Source organism: Etheostoma spectabile, chromosome 2 (assembly GCF_008692095.1).
Source record: "Etheostoma spectabile isolate EspeVRDwgs_2016 chromosome 2, UIUC_Espe_1.0, whole genome shotgun sequence".
Classification (NCBI taxonomy): domain Eukaryota; kingdom Metazoa; phylum Chordata; class Actinopteri; order Perciformes; family Percidae; genus Etheostoma; species Etheostoma spectabile.
This window is the reverse complement of record NC_045734.1, coordinates 24,392,694-24,410,992: the sequence shown is the minus strand read 5'-3', so window position 1 is coordinate 24,410,992 and position 18,299 is coordinate 24,392,694. Positions and strand designations below refer to the sequence as shown.

General features: G+C 39.1%; 1 protein-coding gene across 2 annotated transcripts in view; it reads right to left on the bottom strand.

The window, feature by feature from the left end:
• Positions 1 to 82: 82 nt before the first annotated feature.
• myo15ab (myosin XVAb) overlaps positions 83 to 18,299 on the bottom strand; it is a 52,750-nt gene continuing 34,533 nt past the window's right edge. For both annotated transcript variants that reach the window (XM_032525133.1, XM_032525142.1), the window contains exons 45-76: positions 18,177 to 18,245; positions 18,008 to 18,072; positions 17,518 to 17,922; positions 16,361 to 16,442; positions 16,004 to 16,099; positions 15,762 to 15,822; positions 15,467 to 15,560; positions 15,212 to 15,329; positions 13,355 to 13,470; positions 13,199 to 13,258; positions 12,943 to 13,018; positions 12,720 to 12,835; positions 12,478 to 12,596; positions 11,142 to 11,283; positions 10,713 to 10,824; positions 10,541 to 10,615; positions 8,449 to 8,654; positions 8,241 to 8,359; positions 7,644 to 7,713; positions 7,470 to 7,542; positions 7,304 to 7,377; positions 7,092 to 7,174; positions 6,844 to 6,974; positions 6,669 to 6,763; positions 5,737 to 5,814; positions 5,361 to 5,457; positions 4,216 to 4,376; positions 3,977 to 4,110; positions 2,488 to 2,621; positions 1,669 to 1,802; positions 786 to 926; positions 83 to 684 (exon numbers count right to left, since the gene is read on the bottom strand). In XM_032525133.1, coding sequence (XP_032381024.1) covers positions 583 to 684; positions 786 to 926; positions 1,669 to 1,802; positions 2,488 to 2,621; positions 3,977 to 4,110; positions 4,216 to 4,376; positions 5,361 to 5,457; positions 5,737 to 5,814; positions 6,669 to 6,763; positions 6,844 to 6,974; positions 7,092 to 7,174; positions 7,304 to 7,377; positions 7,470 to 7,542; positions 7,644 to 7,713; positions 8,241 to 8,359; positions 8,449 to 8,654; positions 10,541 to 10,615; positions 10,713 to 10,824; positions 11,142 to 11,283; positions 12,478 to 12,596; positions 12,720 to 12,835; positions 12,943 to 13,018; positions 13,199 to 13,258; positions 13,355 to 13,470; positions 15,212 to 15,329; positions 15,467 to 15,560; positions 15,762 to 15,822; positions 16,004 to 16,099; positions 16,361 to 16,442; positions 17,518 to 17,922; positions 18,008 to 18,072; positions 18,177 to 18,245 — 3,638 coding nt within the window. In that variant the 3' untranslated portion in view covers positions 83 to 582. The remainder of the gene's footprint in view (positions 685 to 785; positions 927 to 1,668; positions 1,803 to 2,487; positions 2,622 to 3,976; positions 4,111 to 4,215; positions 4,377 to 5,360; positions 5,458 to 5,736; positions 5,815 to 6,668; positions 6,764 to 6,843; positions 6,975 to 7,091; positions 7,175 to 7,303; positions 7,378 to 7,469; positions 7,543 to 7,643; positions 7,714 to 8,240; positions 8,360 to 8,448; positions 8,655 to 10,540; positions 10,616 to 10,712; positions 10,825 to 11,141; positions 11,284 to 12,477; positions 12,597 to 12,719; positions 12,836 to 12,942; positions 13,019 to 13,198; positions 13,259 to 13,354; positions 13,471 to 15,211; positions 15,330 to 15,466; positions 15,561 to 15,761; positions 15,823 to 16,003; positions 16,100 to 16,360; positions 16,443 to 17,517; positions 17,923 to 18,007; positions 18,073 to 18,176; positions 18,246 to 18,299) is intronic.

Genomic DNA, 18,299 nt, shown 5'->3' with positions numbered 1-18,299 from the left:
CCTCTTTATACCAAGTATTTGCTGTTTAATAATTTTAATCACACGCAGAACTATTCATATCTCTCTTTAAAATCGTTTATTTTATTTTGATAAAATATGCTTTACAAAACAAGAAGGTTGATGGATTAATATTGGTTATATACAACAATTGTTTCACTATCAAGTTTCACAGTAAACAGTATCAATAAAAAATATAAATAAAAAACATGTTACATATCAGTTATAAAACTTTGTAATGACAAGGCACAGGCCTGAGACGTTTCTTCCATTTCTGCACATTTTAAAACATCTTTTGTGTTTGATCAATTAAAATTAAGGTAGTAAGTGCAATTATAAAGGCGTCAACCTGAAAGAAACATTAACTTATATTGACTTTTCATTGCCTTCAGGATGCACTTTGTTTCATGTAATGTAGTATAATCATCAAGTTAAAGGAGTCTGATTTCAGGGTACACTTATGCATTCACATCGCATATTAAAATACCTGAAGGCAAGAAGAGGTAGGCTATTTATAACGGTTTCGTCTACATGTATGTGTGGGTTCATACAAATGTGTGCGTTACAATGAGGCATGAGCATAAGTTATAACATGGTGATTTCACTGGGTGGCAGGGTGAGTCTCCTCTCCCGCACAGACATCATGTTTTCCACCTGCATGGCGATGACTCGACACAACTCCAGGCCCTGTGAACAAACACAGCCAGCATGAGCACAATTACACAGCAACTCTTCTGAAAATAACCATGTGAGGCCTCTGAATGTCCTTGTCTATGTTTGCGTAATACCTGTTCCAGCTGCAGCTGAATGACCCGTTGCATGTTCAAGTCCCCCAGGGTGAAGTCTACATACGGGTAACTCGTTCCAGCAGTTGGCCTTTGGGTGCGGCTGGACTGCACCTCCACCAGGGGGACCACTGCCATCAGCTCCTGCACCACAGAGACCAAATGTTATAACACACAACAGTCTGTCACACAACACACAAGCACACAGGGTTTTTCTTGCATACAGGAATTTTTGAATTGAGAACAAAAATAGCAATTTACATCCTCTCTTAATGTGTTTGAGAGCAATTTATTATTGCAACACCTTAATTATGTTATTTATGTAAATACTGTATCATAATATACCTTTAACTATGTAAATATCCACACTCCTTATATTTCTTTATTTATATTTCTTATATTTCTAATATATGAGCAATTGTAACACAGAGTTTCCCTTCGGGGATCAATAAAATATTTCTGATTCTGATTCTGAATTTACCAAACAACCGTTGAACAAGCAGAACATAAAACCCAATATAAGTGCTAATCTCAGTTTTATCTCTATAGTCAGGTTGTACCTCTCCCGGTGATTTATTTCAATAACAATATTATTTTTTTTAACCAGTTTATAAATTGGAGTTATATTTACTCAAGCATAATATACATTATTGTTTATCAAATTGTCAGAAATAGATTTCTGCCAAATAAGGTAACACAGACTACTGCACGCAGACCGATCATGCCCCCCCCCCCTAAAAAAAAAGACCCACTCTGAGCCAGAAAGAACCCTGGTCTACTGAAACTGTGAAGTCACGTCTGATTCTACTTCTGGGCTCATGTGTCAGTCACGTGTCAGCTGAGTCATACGAGTGCTTGGCGATTGTGAATGTGTGCAGTTCCTTACGTGTGTATTTTTGTGCAGGAAGTGGAGGCCATGTTGATTGACAGCAACAATACAGGGCGCGTAGAAGGTGGTGGAGCTGCTGCTGTGGATGTAGAAGAACGAGGAGCCGAACATGGGGAATGCGCTGATCAGCCCTGCACGCACAAAGACACAGAAAATAGCAAGAGTGCAAAATGCTTTTATTCATCACATCAATTGGACAAAAAATACTTTGTTAAAGGGACACTTTACAGATTTGACACAAGTTTCGAAAAAAGTTGGCTCTGGAGGAGCTTTGTCAAATCTGAACAGAATTACCCTGATGTCATCAAGGTCATTACGGGTTGAGTTGCATCATGGGAAATATAGGATTTAAGTGTTTTTAGGTTTAACCCATTCCGTAGTCAAGAAATCTTGTCCTCTGCTGGTTTGACTTAGAACGTTTCTTTAATCTGTATCTTAACATTACGTTTGTGTAAAACTACATCCCTGAAGAACCTTTATAAGACACAAAAACGTCCTGTATTATGACAGTATCCTTTAAAAAGTGCAAATGTACACGTTACAGCATTTCTTCTTCACATCTAAATGCAGATTGCTGTCAATGTGCGGATTAATTTGTTAATCAATTGCGCTCAACAGTTCATTCTTGACTTTGGAAACAACACTCAACTAAGATCCACATAGTCGCTTGTTCTGGAGCTTTTGACAGTATCACATTCACAAAATGACACACACAGTGAGAGGAATCCAGTCATAGAAAGTATTGTAAAAAAACGGGTTCAGCCAAAATCACAGTTTTTACCTGTGGTGCCTCTTAATGTGAACAGGGGGTCTTACCCAGAAACTGTGCTCTGGCCTGGTGCGGGTTCAAGGTCTGCACTTGCTGCATGTGCTGTGTCACCATGGTAACCCACTGCTGGGGTGGCTGCTTTTTGAACAGAGGTGGGGCAATGTACTCTGATAATTCATGTCTGCAAGAGAGAAGAAGATAAACAGGAGTCTGCTTCACTCGGTGATTTCTCAACATTTCTCAAGATGATTTAACTCAGTGAGCGGTTTCCGTTCTGCTGTTAGCTCTGTGTGAGGGCGGAGAGAGACAGCAGTAACGACAGGTAGAGAACGAAAAGGACAAGCTTTTACAGTCACGCACTTTAAACACAAAAACTATTGACTGCACGGCATTCTCTGTTAACGAGGAATTTCTTCCTGAACGGTTGTTGAACATCTGTGCTAAATTGAAAAATGTAGAAAAAAACACCCATTTCAGCTTCAGTGCTGCTGTAATGCAGCAATCTATTTGTTGTCATGATGTCGGCATTAGACATAAATAATAAAATGTACAACATTTATATACAACACACGCCCATAAATCTAATGTGTATCTTCATCTTTTTTTATCTATTCATAATTTATGTTTATTCATTATTGTGTAAAGGCGTGCTTATGTACACATACACAATTTTAGTATTCTAGTGCATCATATGTCTATATGGACGGAGAATTTGTTATACACTTATATACTATTTTCATCTTGGTTTTGTGATAATTTAACTGTTGTGCTCCTTTTGTTGGCTTGTCTATGATGTAAAGAAAGCAAAAACCCAATAAATATATGTTTGGAAAAAAAAGTGCTGCCACAGATGCTCTGTTTAAGGGGGATTTTTCTAAAATAATTAACCCGCAGGTTAAATAGATTTTTGTGGAGAAATGTATGCTAATTTCCCTTTTACTCTTGCTCATGTGTTAAATGTTAAAATCCAATTGGATTGGTGTTAAAAGGGAAACAGGAAATGTCAAATAAATCCTAAAAAAATGGATTAAAAAGTATAAATATTGACTTAAAATGTTTAAAAGGAACTACTGAACTACTGGAGCAAATGAAAAGCGGTAGTGTTGACTGTATTAAAACAAGATGGGCTATATGGCTGTGCTGTAGAAATTGTAACCTTTAATAGAATTGGTGAACTGTGTGAATGTTAGAATGTGTGTGTATATATACACACAGGTATGCATTTTTCAATTTACTGCACTGTATTTATGCATGAAACTTATCTAGGACAGACATTTTTCTTTCTCTATTATTTTTTCCACTACTCTTGTTACAACAACAATTATTGTCTTTTTAGGATTAGTGTTTTCTGTTACACCTAAAACTTGTGATGAATTTGGGGTCATGAACTCAGAAATGATATGATTGATAAAGTACAGTACATAAAATGGATGACAATAAAGTATAACTAATATTTGTAGGTATTCTGAAAGACTTTTTTATCCCTTGATTACTGAAACTAGAGGCTGTAGTGTCAAACATAGTTTGTTGTCTCACATGCTGGGGATGAAGATGATGTCCTTGGCTCTGTGCTGCAAAGCTGCTAGTTTGGAGATTTGGTGGAACTGTTGATCGCTCACTTTTCCATGTGGAAGAACATTTAGCAGGCCTTTACGGTAGTCGGGCAGGATCTGAGAAAGCACACACACACACACACACACACACACAGAGTTACATACACATGCAAACAAGTAGGTAACATATACAGTATGCGTGTGAAGCTCCACCTGTCGTACCTGGTTGTAATGCATGGCAACACAGAGCTCATTATCAAACTTGAGCGGTTGAGTCCAGACGACTCGTCTGAACCAGAAGCTGTAGTTGGTATCGACTAACTCAGCCTCGGTTGCAACATCCATGATGTACTCGTGTTTGTTCAGAGGACGCACATTCTGACCTGGACACACACATATACACACATATACGTGTCATTTATGTAACAGAGTCATACATTTTCTAACATCTTACATCTAAAGGTCAACTTAAATTACGCAGTTAAGGGATTAAGTTGTTATGAAGGATTTGTTAATCGAATCAGTATCTGACCAATACTACTAGTTAAAATCCAATACAAACTACTGACATAAATACCATGAAAAAAAAGTCATGTTAATGTTTGTGTAGCCACATGTAGCGTGAGCTGCAATGCTTTTGAATAGCACACGAGCGACAACAGCTGCCAGCTGTTTTCATGTGGAGATATTTAATGCTAAAGGAGGAAAAAAACAAAAACAACAGAGAGCAATGAGTCCCATGTGAGGGATTCAAGAGACGCAATCAGAAAATTGGAGTTTTCAGCACTAAAACCTGACAAGACGGAAGTAGCAAGAGCATTGTGCAAAGGAAGATGGCAAAGCTGTACAAAAACAAGTACCTTAACAAACGCTTCTTCTTCATTTTATCAGAAAAATTTAAAAAGCATGTGAAAGTTCCTTTTGAAACTGTTAGAAAGAGTTATATTATGTCATGTTATGAACTACGTATTTCTTCACTAATAGGATTAAGTGTATGACCATTTGTGAATCATGTTTTTAAGTACATTTATATAGAAGCACAGCATGCAAATGAATGGCACTTTAACATCTAAGTAGATATTAAGGAGGAAAAACATGTGCTGGATAGCTTTTGGCAGAGACTCTGTGTTGGCATATCAGTATCGGAAATGAAAAGGTGATATAGAGCCATCATGTAATTTTGCCATGACGGCACTTTCAAGAGTCGTGAGTGACTTTCTCCCACAGCTAGAAACCAGAGAACAGTCTGATATGTGATCTGTGAGTGGATCTGCTTCACTGACAGTGACGAGAAGATTGACTTTGTGCGCTAATAACGTTTCATGTGTGTTTGTGTGTGAGAGAGAGGCAGACGTCTGTGTGCACACCTCTGTTGGTGACTAAAAATATGGCATATTCCTCCATGGCCTCCAGTTTGTGTAAACCCATCTCAAAACACAGCTCCTCAATCACCTCCAGGGCAACCTGAAAAACATGACAATATCAACACACACAAGTCAATCCCAGCCATCTCCTCATAGACACCAGTGACATTGACATTACTCAATTTCATTGTTTTTATTGTTTGGCTGTTATTATTTCTCACGTTCTTTGTATTTTATGCCTCCTGTGAGTTGTGTATTTTATGTCTTTTATTTATTCTTCTTTACAGCACTTTGGGTCCACTGTAGTGGTTTTAAAGTGCTCTACAAATAAAGTTTGAAAATGATGACCATTGGTGCGTGACAGGGGCTGCACACTTACAGAGCACGTTTTGATTTTCACGTGACGTTCAATGCCTCCAGGAAAGAGAAACAGCTGACGTTTTGAACTACGTCCCGCCTGAGGAGGTACAAACACACACTTATACAGTACATACTATACATACACTGGACATATTGGACTATGGCTGATTCTTTCAGGACCTTACACACATACATATGAAACAGTGGAGGGTAACTATATTTAAATACAGCTCTTATGTACTGTGCAACTTTGAGATATTTGTGCTTTACCTTAAGATTTTAAATGCAAAATTAGGCATCCGTTTATAGAATTAAAATTAAACTACACAACAATATGTAAACGAGGTAAAGGATAATGATTTTGATATTTTATAGTTTTCTTATTGTTAACGAACATTGTGCTAAGAATAAAACCAACTATGTGTTTGTCTTTTATCACATTTTAACTTCCCTATCCTGTCGTGTCTCAGCCTAAAGCAAATTGGTTCCAAAATACATCTTTAAATACAACTTAAAACATTTATTGGGGGTAATTTTTAGGCTACAGTGTGTTTTTAATAGTGTTTGGACAACAATGGAGCTCTATGACACAAAGGAAGAAGCTTTGCATACACTGTCAGTGCTTGTTGGCTTTGGTATTTTCATGAGATTGGTTGACAATAAGAAAGAAATTGAATTATCATCACACTTGTCCTTTAGAATTAGTTCCAATTCGATTGGCTACCACATCAATTTGCTGCTTATATCATACTATAACATAACATAGATGTGAATGTGGCTATTCTGCCTAATGAGTGCCTTTACTTTTAGCTGCTTGTACTGCTGCTACTGTCATGGCATTACTTTTATGTGTTAAGGAGAATCTTTACACTGTGGTTATCACTAGTTTTAATAATGAGAGGATCTGAATACATCTTCCACCAATGCGGATAAATAAACAGAGGCACTGACCATCATAGCCTTCAGCTCCATGCTGTTGGGTGAAACAATGCGGCCGCCGTACTTGAACGTCTTCTTCAGGTTTTGCTCGCATGCTTTAGCGATGCCTAACACATTGAAAGAAAACATTACATGCTGTTGGCGTTGGTAATGTGTACAGCAGATTTACACCTCATGTGTTCTTCACCCTGATACTGTGCCCCAGCGCTGCGAGAAGCCTGCAGCAGGTTCTTCAGCAGGAAGGGCTTTAGGACTTCAGAGCAGCGATGGAAAGCAGTAAGGATGTACAGCAGCCTCCAACCTCGTTGGCAGCTATCACTGTACAACACAAGAGTGCACAGAAACTCTCAGGATTACAGGCTTTGGGAAGAAAGCGGAGCATATTGTGGGTCGGTTTGTGGTGTGTACGTGGTTTACATGGGAAAGCAGACTTACGGTTTGGAGCTGGTATTAGTCGTCAGCTGTTTGAGGAGTTGGCAGTAGGCCTCATCCCTCATCAAGGTGAACTCTCCTATGAGCTGAGGCGAGGACACACGCACGCAGGCACATACACACACGCACACACGCACACACACACACACACATATATATTAGTAAACTGTCAAGGGCAAAATAGTAGCCTAAGAAAAAAAAAATTGTGTATTTACCTTGAGGAAAGTGCTGACCACTTCCTGCTCTGTGGATCCCCTTGACGGTGAGTCACCCATGAAACGCATCACCACTACACAAATTACACATCGAGAACACACACACTAGGAGTAATGAAATAAGATAATGTAATTAGAGGAGAGATGAGAGAAGGTGAGAACTTACACAGGAAGAGATCAGTTGCCACTCTGTTCATGACTGGGTCCGTAAACTCTATCAGAGACTCAGTCAGAGGAGTCTGCAATGGAGAAAAGTAATATAACAAATCAATACACTCAAAAACCAAGAGTAGATAGACTTTTTATACCATGCTTTAAGTTATAGCAAGAGTAAAGCCACCTTGGAGAACTTGATCATTTCAGTGGGTTCTCTGGAGTCTCTGTTCTTGCTTTTGCTCTTCAGGGAATCTCTATTAACACAAAGCAGTCACAAAGTGCAGCCGTTAGATTTAAACACAATTTGGATGAAGTAATCAAAAAATGTACTTCAGAAAAAAGTAGCAGTGGTGCACTTTAAAAAATTCTCCATTACAAGTAAAAGTCCTGTTAGCAACAACTACCGTACTCAATTTACAGATTGGTTTCAGTTTTAGTATTTATTTACTTTATATCATGTTCTATCATAATCCATCATATATAATGTAATTCATTTAATATTTCAACTAATGATGTGTTTTGTATGTAAATTTTAATAATTAACGAGTAACCGTGTCTGTAAATTGAATGTAGTGGAATACAATATGTCATTAAAAAATGTAGTGAGGTAGAAGTATAAAGGAACATAAAATGGTAATACTTGACAAGAAAAAGTAACTGAAAATTGTACTTAAGAACAACACCTAAGTAAATGTACTAAGTTACTTTTCATTACTGGATTTGTTTTTCCGTGTGTTTAAGAGGATTTCGGGGAGTGTGCACTTCTCTTTCTTGATCTCACCCCTTCATGTTGTTTCCCTGTCTGAAGTATTTCTTGGCAAACTCCAACATGTCATATTTACTATCTTGCAGGGCCGTCTCATCCAGATCTCCATCAGCAAAGCCGTCAAGGGAAACCCTCTGAAAAGATTGACAGTGAAAAACAATCTGATACCCGGATCAGTTAAGACAGAAAAAAAAACTGTATATGAGTGAGTGTGCCTGTGTACCTCAATTGTTTGATCTATTTCATGTGCAGCCATGGTGGACGCCACAGCAACAGCAATGGCTGACGACACAGCAAACTGTCCCGCTCCTCCTCGAGGCTCCGCCTTGCGGTCCAGTGGCAGCGACAGGAAGTCAGGAGGAGCCACGGGATGGACGCACTCAGCCGGGAATGCACCGGATCGGCCAAACAAAGCACCAAACTTCCAACCTGACACACACACAGGGCAGAGGGAATACAACACCCATTCATTTAAAAGGGCACACACCCAAGTGCTTTGGGCATCTAAACAACCCGCCTCTCTGCTGTAAGTCCTGATCACTATCGGCCTTTCCTCCAACAGCAGGTCAGCTTTTCATTTACACAAGTCTGATCTGTATCTGCAAGCTTTTCTCTCGCTTAAGTCTCCCCCGCTGCTACGGTAATAACCTGGCACAAAATGCAACCCTTGCAGTTTAATTATAGATACTATACACATGGGTACTCCTAACATTACACATAAACTAACCCTGCAGGGAATTACTCTAACCTTAGCCATACCTACTACATGCCTGGTCTATATCCACAACGTTCCACTTCTGGGATTGCTCCATTGCCACTGTAAAAATCCATCTGATTTTCGCTCTTATTGGCCGGATGTCCGTACCTTCAACTTCCTTTGTGTTATAATTTTAAATTTCACTCAATTTATGAGGACTATAGTTAACTGCTCCTCAGATTTCTGCAGGTTAAACTGAGACAGCTAGCTAGACTGTCCAGACTGAATTTTCTGTTGCACAACTAAAACAACCTTAGAAAGTAAAAGTGTTCCACCAAAACAAGTTCCTTACCGAGGCTATTTTGCAGCGGCACTTTGGCTCCGCTCGGCGCTTAGCACCGATCAAAACAATTATGATTGGTTTAAAGAAAAGCCAACAAACTAGAGCACATTTTTCTCCCATCCAGGAATACTGTGTGGACTAGCTAGACCCTCTTCCGCAGTACCGTGGTGGAAGGTCCTAGACTTCACCTAATCGTTTATGAACCCTAAATTATTACTACTGTAAAAGTGGCAATAATCTCTAATCTTAATATAATCTAAATGACTATGTGTAATGTGAAAGGAGTCTCTCGTACTGGTAGAGAATTAGAACCTTATGCTTCACTTCCCCTCAGCTCTATGAAGCTTTCAGCTTATTGTTTTGGTTTTCCCAGTTTTCTATTTTCACCGCTCTCATCAACTTCAATACAACCAACAACTGTTTACCATGATAAAGCTCTGAAAACTCACTGGATGCTACCTGTTCAGCACCAACAGCAGTCAGATGAAGATAGCTAGCTAGTGAACATAGTGGCATTTAGCTAGTGAACATAGTGGCATTTAGCCAGTGAACATAGTGGCATTTAGCAGATATTTTTAAAAGTTGGTGGAGACCAAAGCAGAGCTCATAGGAGAGTGAACATTTCCTCTACATTCTTTAGGTTGCCAGAAACACGACTCAAGATTAATGATGATGTTGCTCCATATATATATACTGCAAGTTAAATATGCAACTATTTGGTAACACATTAGCCACATTAACTTTATAAGGTATAATATGTCAGTGCTGTATGTAAAATTTGTTCAGTTTTTTGCCACAAAAAAAAAGTACTCATGGGATTGTATTATGTAGGATGGATTAAAATTCAGAAAGCCTGACCAAAGCACACACTTAGTTAGTCCAATCCAGTATTTGTTAAGAAATGGAATGACGTGACTTCTCCTCAGCTGTGATTTTATTTAATCTTTTGTGTCCTCAAGAAATCAATCAATGAATACATATTTTTCAAATTGCATTGCCATCTATCTATATCTATCTGGAAACTAATTTTCTGATACAATGTTGTATTTATGTTTCATCATCACTGCAATTTTTAGTCCTTGGTTTAAGATGCCAACACACTTCCAGAGGATACAGACACGGTGCAGCTTAGTAAATCTGTCAAAGCTGTCAGTTTGAATTGTCACCTTGTTTATTTTTGGCCTTGGCCACTGAGCTAACATCTGGTTACCAAATGCAAAAAGGAAAGTTTACAGATCTGATTTTGTTTTAGACTCCAATTTAATGAAAACTCACCGAAGTCTTGAGTGTCTCTATTCAGTTCCTCTAAAAACACCAACTTCTTCCTCACCACACATCCGTAACTGTAACCTGGAAGAGACACACACACACACACACACACATGGTTGGATCATAGATTCACTCGTTAGATAACAGGATTTCTACTACATGTACCACAATGTCTCACCCTTCTCCAGTCCGTCCATAACCTGTAGCCTGATGATGTCACCTTTGTGAAAACTGAGCATCGAGCGGTCGTCTGTCACAAAGTTTCGCTCTGCAATAACATAATCAGAGTCCTGCAAGGAAGAAAGAAAAAACACACACAATTGGATACTTCCAACGGTTAGTGTAATGTTATTTGCATTTATGGTATTTGGACTGACGTTTACCCTCAACTTGACTCATCTACTATTGCTTTGGTCCCTGATTTTTCAACATTTCTCATAAAACTCAGAGAAAAGGGGGGTTTGTTACGTTCACTAAGGGCAGATGAGTAGGAGAAATAGTTGAGGTAAAATCATTACTTCAATAGCATCAGAGACTCCTACTGTCCTTTCTCTGTTCATGTGTTAGCTGAAATTGTTTTTGTAGGGTGTGTTTGTGTGTGCTGTACCTTTTTGATCTCATTAATGAAGGTGTCAATGAGATGTTTGACTTGCGGTGCCTTGGCTGAGAACAGGATCAGTTTCTCATTGGTCAGATTGAACTCCAGCATGTTCTCAGAGGGGATGGTTACAAACAGGATGTCTGCAAACCTGCAAAAAATAAAGTGCAAAAGGTAATAAAGAACAAACGCTCTGAACTATTATATAAAACTAAGGTACAGAAATAGTAGAAATGAATAGCTATCAAATATTAACAATGATGAAATACTAAAATGAATAAATACAGTATTTGAGAACGCAATACAATCTATCTAATAAATCAGGAAGCCTCTGTATGTGTGTGTGTATGTGGTCTGTCTTTGAAATATCTCATGAACCGTTCATCCAATCTACTTCACACTTGTTTTTCTGGGTACCAATGAGCTTGAGGTTTGGCTTTTGGAGCAGTATGGACAGCGTTGGTTATTAAACTGTGAATAAAATGTGTGAAAATTTGCTGATTGCTCTCATTGCGGGCCAGATTGGGTGGCGCATGGTGCCACATTTTAATTGTGACATTGTGGTAAATGTGATAGTACAATGTAAGTGGAGTACACAGTAAGTAAGTAATAGGCTATAGGGCCTACAGTGTGGTTGCCAAGTGCTTTGGGGTCCTTCTGTAAGTAATTTAGGGGTACAATAGTTCTGAAGAAAGCTTCAAGCAGCATTACCACAGGCCAAGCAATTGCCTCGTTTCAAACAAGCATATTTCAAACGGGAACTGTACTAGTACTACCTAATGCTAAATGGACTACATTTTAATTAATGTAATTAATGAAAATCCATTATTCATGTTGATAATCTGTTTGTAAAGATGTCATTCTAATGAGCCATTTTACTGTAAAGCAACATTCTTGTCCATATTGTGATCCTGTAAGAATAGTGATTTTATTTCTTGATTTATGAGGATGTAGTTATTTTATGTGTATGTTTTGAGCCACACTGCTCCTTGACCAATACTTTGGCTGATATTAACTTCTGTCATATATAGCGGTACCAGTGTATACTGTATGTTCGCTCATGTCCACTGATAAGCAACAAGTTATTGCAAACTCTTGAGTATGAGAATTACATAGATTCAAAAATCCAGTATTGGCAAGACTAGACACACAAACCAATCTTCTCCTGAAAAGTTAACAAAAATAAGCGGAGGGAAGTTGGTAGACAGTTTTTTATGTTTGTCTGTGAACTTACCTGAATCAAATTTTTAACTGTTAAACCAAAATACAGTATCTGAAACTCCAAACAAGATAAAAGAAATGCTATTAAGAATTTTCAAACAAAAGCATAAAAAACAGCACATACGTGTAGGCTTGTAGGACTCTGAAGTAGTCTGGAGCTGCAGCGCTGCTTTTTACCGTCTTTAACAGCTTTATCCCGCTGTGGGACACTGACAACACTTGCACACCTGTTCCTACACTACCCTGCACACACACACACACACACACACACCACACACCAAACACACACAGAGGTTCAATAAATATAAAAATAACAGATTCATTAACATTAAATTATAAAACCTCTAAGTATTTAACCCCTCTCACCGATGCAGGGAACAGACGGGAGAAGTAAATTTCCCAGGTTTCCCTGGCAGCCGTCACAATGGTTTTCTTCACATGCTCCTCCACTGGATCCATATTCTGTTCCACCTCGTGTTTGACTGTCAATGACATAAAAAGACACATGAACTGGTGAATGTCAATGAAATGTCTTTGAAATAGAACATACGGCCTAAAGAAATATCTGCTAGAAGAACAGACAGACTACCGAAAAGAGCCTTCATTTTCTGCCTTTCATCCCGGGTGATGCGAACACAAGCCTCCGACAGAGTGTCGTTCACTATCTGCAGGAGACAATGGAGGAGAGGAGAGGTGATGTTAGAAATTATTTAGTTAGATCTTTCTGTGATTTTTCTGTTGTTGGTAAAAATATGGAGCATGATTGGTAATAATTTTTAAAAAAAAAGCATCTGCTGATGCTACATCCATTCATCCTGCATTCACTCAACTATCTCTTCAGTCACCTGTTTGAAAATGAGGTCTAGCACCAGAGGATTGTTGAAGCTGTCTTTGGGATAAAAAACCTGTAAAAGCAACAAACACATTTTCACAATAGAGCAGAATACAAACATTCTGACAGTGGATCATGATCTTTGTGTTGTATTTGTGTGTATACACACCTCCTTCCTGAGGTACAGTCTCCAGGGAACATTGGTGTAGGTGTAGTGCTCTTCATTGGTTCTCTGATGAAGTTGGGTCTGGATGGTCTCAGTCTCTACTGGAAGCTCTCGAGACACTGCACCAAATAGTTTGCGTTACATTTTAGTTTTACTTTTTATTCAATGTCCTTTATTTGACAAACCTGTATTAAGTGAGCATGTTACTGATCTGTTGCTGTCTTTGCTTTGGGACAGTTTGACTGTCCTTGCTCCACTGTTGTCCAGAGAATGAATTTTATTGTCCAAAAATCAAAATGCTTTAAGGTCAACTTCCAACAAGACAGACAGATGTGTTTTTAGAATTTGCATATCAGGATATGGCACCGGTGCTAAGTGAGTGAGTGGCACATGGGCTCAGATAGGTATAAATGGGATTGGGACAGCACTTCACGAGATCACATTACCTTGGCAACGTTTAATAACAAAGATGTTGCTGACACTTGCCGGTTTGTGAATTTTCATTTTAAGTTTGTTGCTTTCCACAGGGCCAAGGCAAATGAGACAACTGCCGAATTCCAAATTTTTTCAAACTTTTGTTTTACAAGCTGGACAACAGGTCCGTTCCGTGGTTGTTGTCCAGCTTGTATAACAAGAGTTTGAAAAAAATTGGAATCAGGCAGCCTGTGCCTTGGCCGTGTGGAAAGCAACAAACTTAAAATCAAGATTCCCAAACCAGCAAGTGTCAGCAACATCTTTGTTAATAAATGTCGCCATGGTAAATGTGTTCTAGTGAAGTGCGGTCCCAATCCTATTTATACCTATCTGATCTACTGCTCATTTAGCACCTGAGATCAATTAATACTGTGAGTCCATAGTCCTCAGGGCTCACTTTGGGATTGGGCAAGTGTGTCTCTGTTTAACTGAATTTCTGTAGTGACATTGTCACAACTTGTTAGCACCAGTGTTGATTTAGTGTGAGTAAGCAAATGACACTCAATTGTCAATATAAAGGCAGAATTTACACTGAATAATGTGAGATGAAATGAAGTCTAGTGGGCTCATGTAAGAAGAAATGGCACATTTCAGAAGACCCTCTAAGAGAAATGGGGTTATAAGTCTCTATGTTTTAGTTTGCTTGGGGTTTTCTTCTCTCCTACATCTTGCAAAGGGGTAGCTAATCATCAAAGTTATGACAGTTTAGAAACTCTATTGATTGTTTATTTTCTATAATAAATCTGCTAATCATGCACAGGTGATTCCACAGATCAGTTCTTCCCCTCTACATAATGTAAGCCACTCAGCGATCAGAGCTTTTGGTTCCAATAAAAACCTGCAGTGTTTTCTCTCCTTGGTTAATGGTAGACAGACAACCCCTGAACTAGCGGGTGCTTAGGATTAGCTGCATTGGATCATCGTAAATTAACCATATACAAACAAATTTGGTTGTCAATATTTTTCATAATGATAATTTTGTAAAAAAATGATGATATTGTAAAAACGATTTTGTAAAATCTTAGAGTTTTATGGTATAGATAAGTACATAGTTAAAATTAGCATAACGTTTGCTTAAAGATTTCAGTTGGATTTTATGACCACTAGGGGCACTGTAGTACAATAAACAGAATATAAAACATAAATCATAGACAAGACTGCAAGCAGCCGGTTTAAACAATGTAGGCTAGTTTTCTTACTTTCAAAAATGGCTTTGAAGATGTACTAAGAGGAAGGAAATGCAATAAACATATGTGTTAGATCTTACAAATATCACACTCGTTTTTTGTAAAATCAAAACAAAACTAGAAAGCGCCACAATATACCTTTAACTCTGCAAAGTGGTGTTACTTTGTGTGAGTATGTACTTTGAGTGATAGTATGTACCTGGAGGAGGTATGGGGAGAGGACGATCAGGTGCTCTTGTCTTTATGCTCCTGGTGGGTTTAAATCCCGCCTCCTTCATTGGAGACGCAGACGATGAGAGGGGAACGGGACCTTTGGGCTGGACAGACACAAAACCTTTCCCATGTATGACTGATTTCCAGCACTGCTTGTGTTCTGTTTATTCTTGCTTTGAGTGTGTGTGTGTGTGTGTGTGTGTGTGTGTGTGGGTGTGTGTGTGTGTGTGTGTGTGTGTACCTGTGGAGCAGGAGGGTGGTCCATTTGTGGCTTTAAGATCTGTAAAGCTTCATCACGAGGGTTTTGCTTTTTCTTAAACTTCCCCTCTGGTCTCCTAAATACATCCACACAGTGTCAACATCACGTTACACTTTATACAGGATGTTTCAACTACAAATGTAATACTGTATAATTTGTGCTCATTGTGTGCAAATACGTGCAGATATAATGTGTAAACCAACTTGCAATAAACCAGATTCTGATTCTGTTCACTCAACACTTATCAGTCTCTGTGTGCGTGTTTGTTAAAACTCACCTCTTGTTAGATGGCAGCAGGTCTGCTGGCGGAGGTGGGGAGTTGTACCTTTTGATGATTTCTTTCAAAATAATATAAACCATGTTAGAATTATGTAGGTTAATCTTTATATTTTCTTTGTCTGTGTTCTTTGTTGTTCTGTGTCTTGAAATCAAGGAATACACGACTTCATGATGATCATCATTCAGTTATGTTGCATAAACCTGTGACATCAACATCTGGCAGCTCTTGAATTCAGATACCTTTAATATCTTGGCTGGGGGCAACAAAATCTGTAGTCCGAGCCGAGTACTTCACCACCTCTCCAGCAGGGGGCGGAGGCGTCGTCACAACTGGGGCTAAAACAAATGCATGCACACACACACACACACACACACACACACACACAAATAAAAACTTAAAAAGTTATGAAATACACACCAACATTAAACAAATTAGTGGCATTACTAAGTATTCACACTATCCCCAGCCAATAAGGTGTCATACTTTTCTGTGTCAAGCTCTCCTTAACTTGAGTTTAAGTTAAAGGGAATGAAAGGACTTTCTCTCTGTTTCTTGCTTGCTCACTCTCTCATGTTTTCTCTCTCATCCTCTCTTACCAAACTTCCTGACTGGTGTGTCCTTGTTTATGGGGATGCCTGGAGCCTTCCTCCGAGAGACGCTGTCCTTACCTGACTGAACCTGAAAAAGCCACACAGAGAGGACAGAGTTTGCACTCAAGGCTTTGCAGGTCATTACATTTGATCTCTTGAGATTTTGTTGCAACCAGGCCAATGTCAGTGCAAAAAAAAGGAAAGAAAAAGGAAAGTATACTGGACTGTATAAATGCTGCACATTTCCTTTGATATTGATAGTAGAAATGTGTAATCTGCAATTCTGCGTGGTTATTTTGTTGTTGTTTTTTCTTCTTCTGTTAAGTTTGGTGGACAAATTAATTTCATGTTGCACTGAATTGCACCCTCATGTTCAGTTTTATCACAGCTACAATCATTGAATCAATCAATCAAATGGTTAAACTTAAACTAAAATGTACCTGCGTAACAGTATCTGAGACAATCTGGATTGTACATCATATTATGATACACGTGACTGAAAATTATTACAATATTGCCCTGTATAAAAGCAATAAAATCACCAGAACTATATTACTGCAGGCTGCAAACACTGACCAACCTACTCAACTCAAACATAACATATCAAAACAAGAAAAAAGTTGCACCACACTCAGAAGTAGCTGCAAAAGCCACATCTGCATCACCCCTCATTACAGTTTGACTTCTGTCCGGAGATTTTTTTCTCACCCAAATTTTAAACATTAACTTCTATTTAGTGATGGTCACTGATGCTGTTATGTGCTTTTGTATGTATGTGTGTGTATGCTGTTTGTATTTGTCATTTTGTCTTTTTCTTTACTCAGGTTTGTTTGTCAAAAGACATCTTGATCCCAATGAGACTACCTGATTACAAAAAGGTTTTTCCTATTTTCGTTTCACCTTTAAGTTGACTTGCTTTCCTTTTTTCAACCAACTTTTGCTCACCATCCCGACTACATAGTTCTTATTTTTATTGCAAACAAACCACTCACTCTTTCCATAAAAGGATCTTGTTTTGTTGGTATCATTTTTCCAGAGTAAGCGTTACTTTTTGTTCATGGACGTAACACCAAATAAAACATCTTTCATGAATTAATAAGTACTGGAACATTATGTAATATGTCAGCTTGGACTGTAACCTCACATGTTACAGAGTTACTGACCCGTGAAGCAGTGTTAGCTTTAGGCTGTGCTGGCTCCGTTTTGTTAATTTTAGTGGAGCTCTGCTGAGGATTGTGGTGGGGGGCCTGAGGCTGGTTCTGGGGCTCTGCAGGAGGCTGAACTTGATGGTACGATGAAGTTTGTTCCAATTGAGTAGGAGGAGGATAGGGATGCCTGGGCGGGGTGTCTGCTGCAGCGTAAGGTGTGGGAGTGAAGTTAGCATAGGGGCTGGGCGGGATGTTAGCGTATGGACTCGGGGGTATGACAGCGTAAGGGCTGGCGTAGGAGTATGGACTGGGAGAATGGTGAGGCAGGGGACTCATGGGAGGACTTGTGATCGGGGAGGTGGGGGGGCTTGTCACTGGGCTGCCAACCATGGCCATAGCCTGCATGGTCATCTGCTGGGCCTAAGAAACAAGACGATGGTGCATTAAATCCAAAACAAGAACACTGGAACAGATAAACAGATGCAGACCCAGACGGAGGGTTTACCATGATGATAGCCTGCTGGTTCATGATTGCCTGCTGCTGCTGGGCCAAAACAGCTTCCTGGGCATCTGGAGGAGGGAGGAGGAGAAACCCAGTCAACAGGAAGGAGGGATAAATATTATGTTTGATGAGGTCTTTTTTTCTCATATTTCTCTTCACACTTGATACAAACCAGGTGTTACAGGTGCCACTGCCGCGACATGAGGCAACATCACACCACCCACGGGAAGGACTCTCACAGCTGTGGACACACACACAAACACACACACACACACACACACACACACACACACAC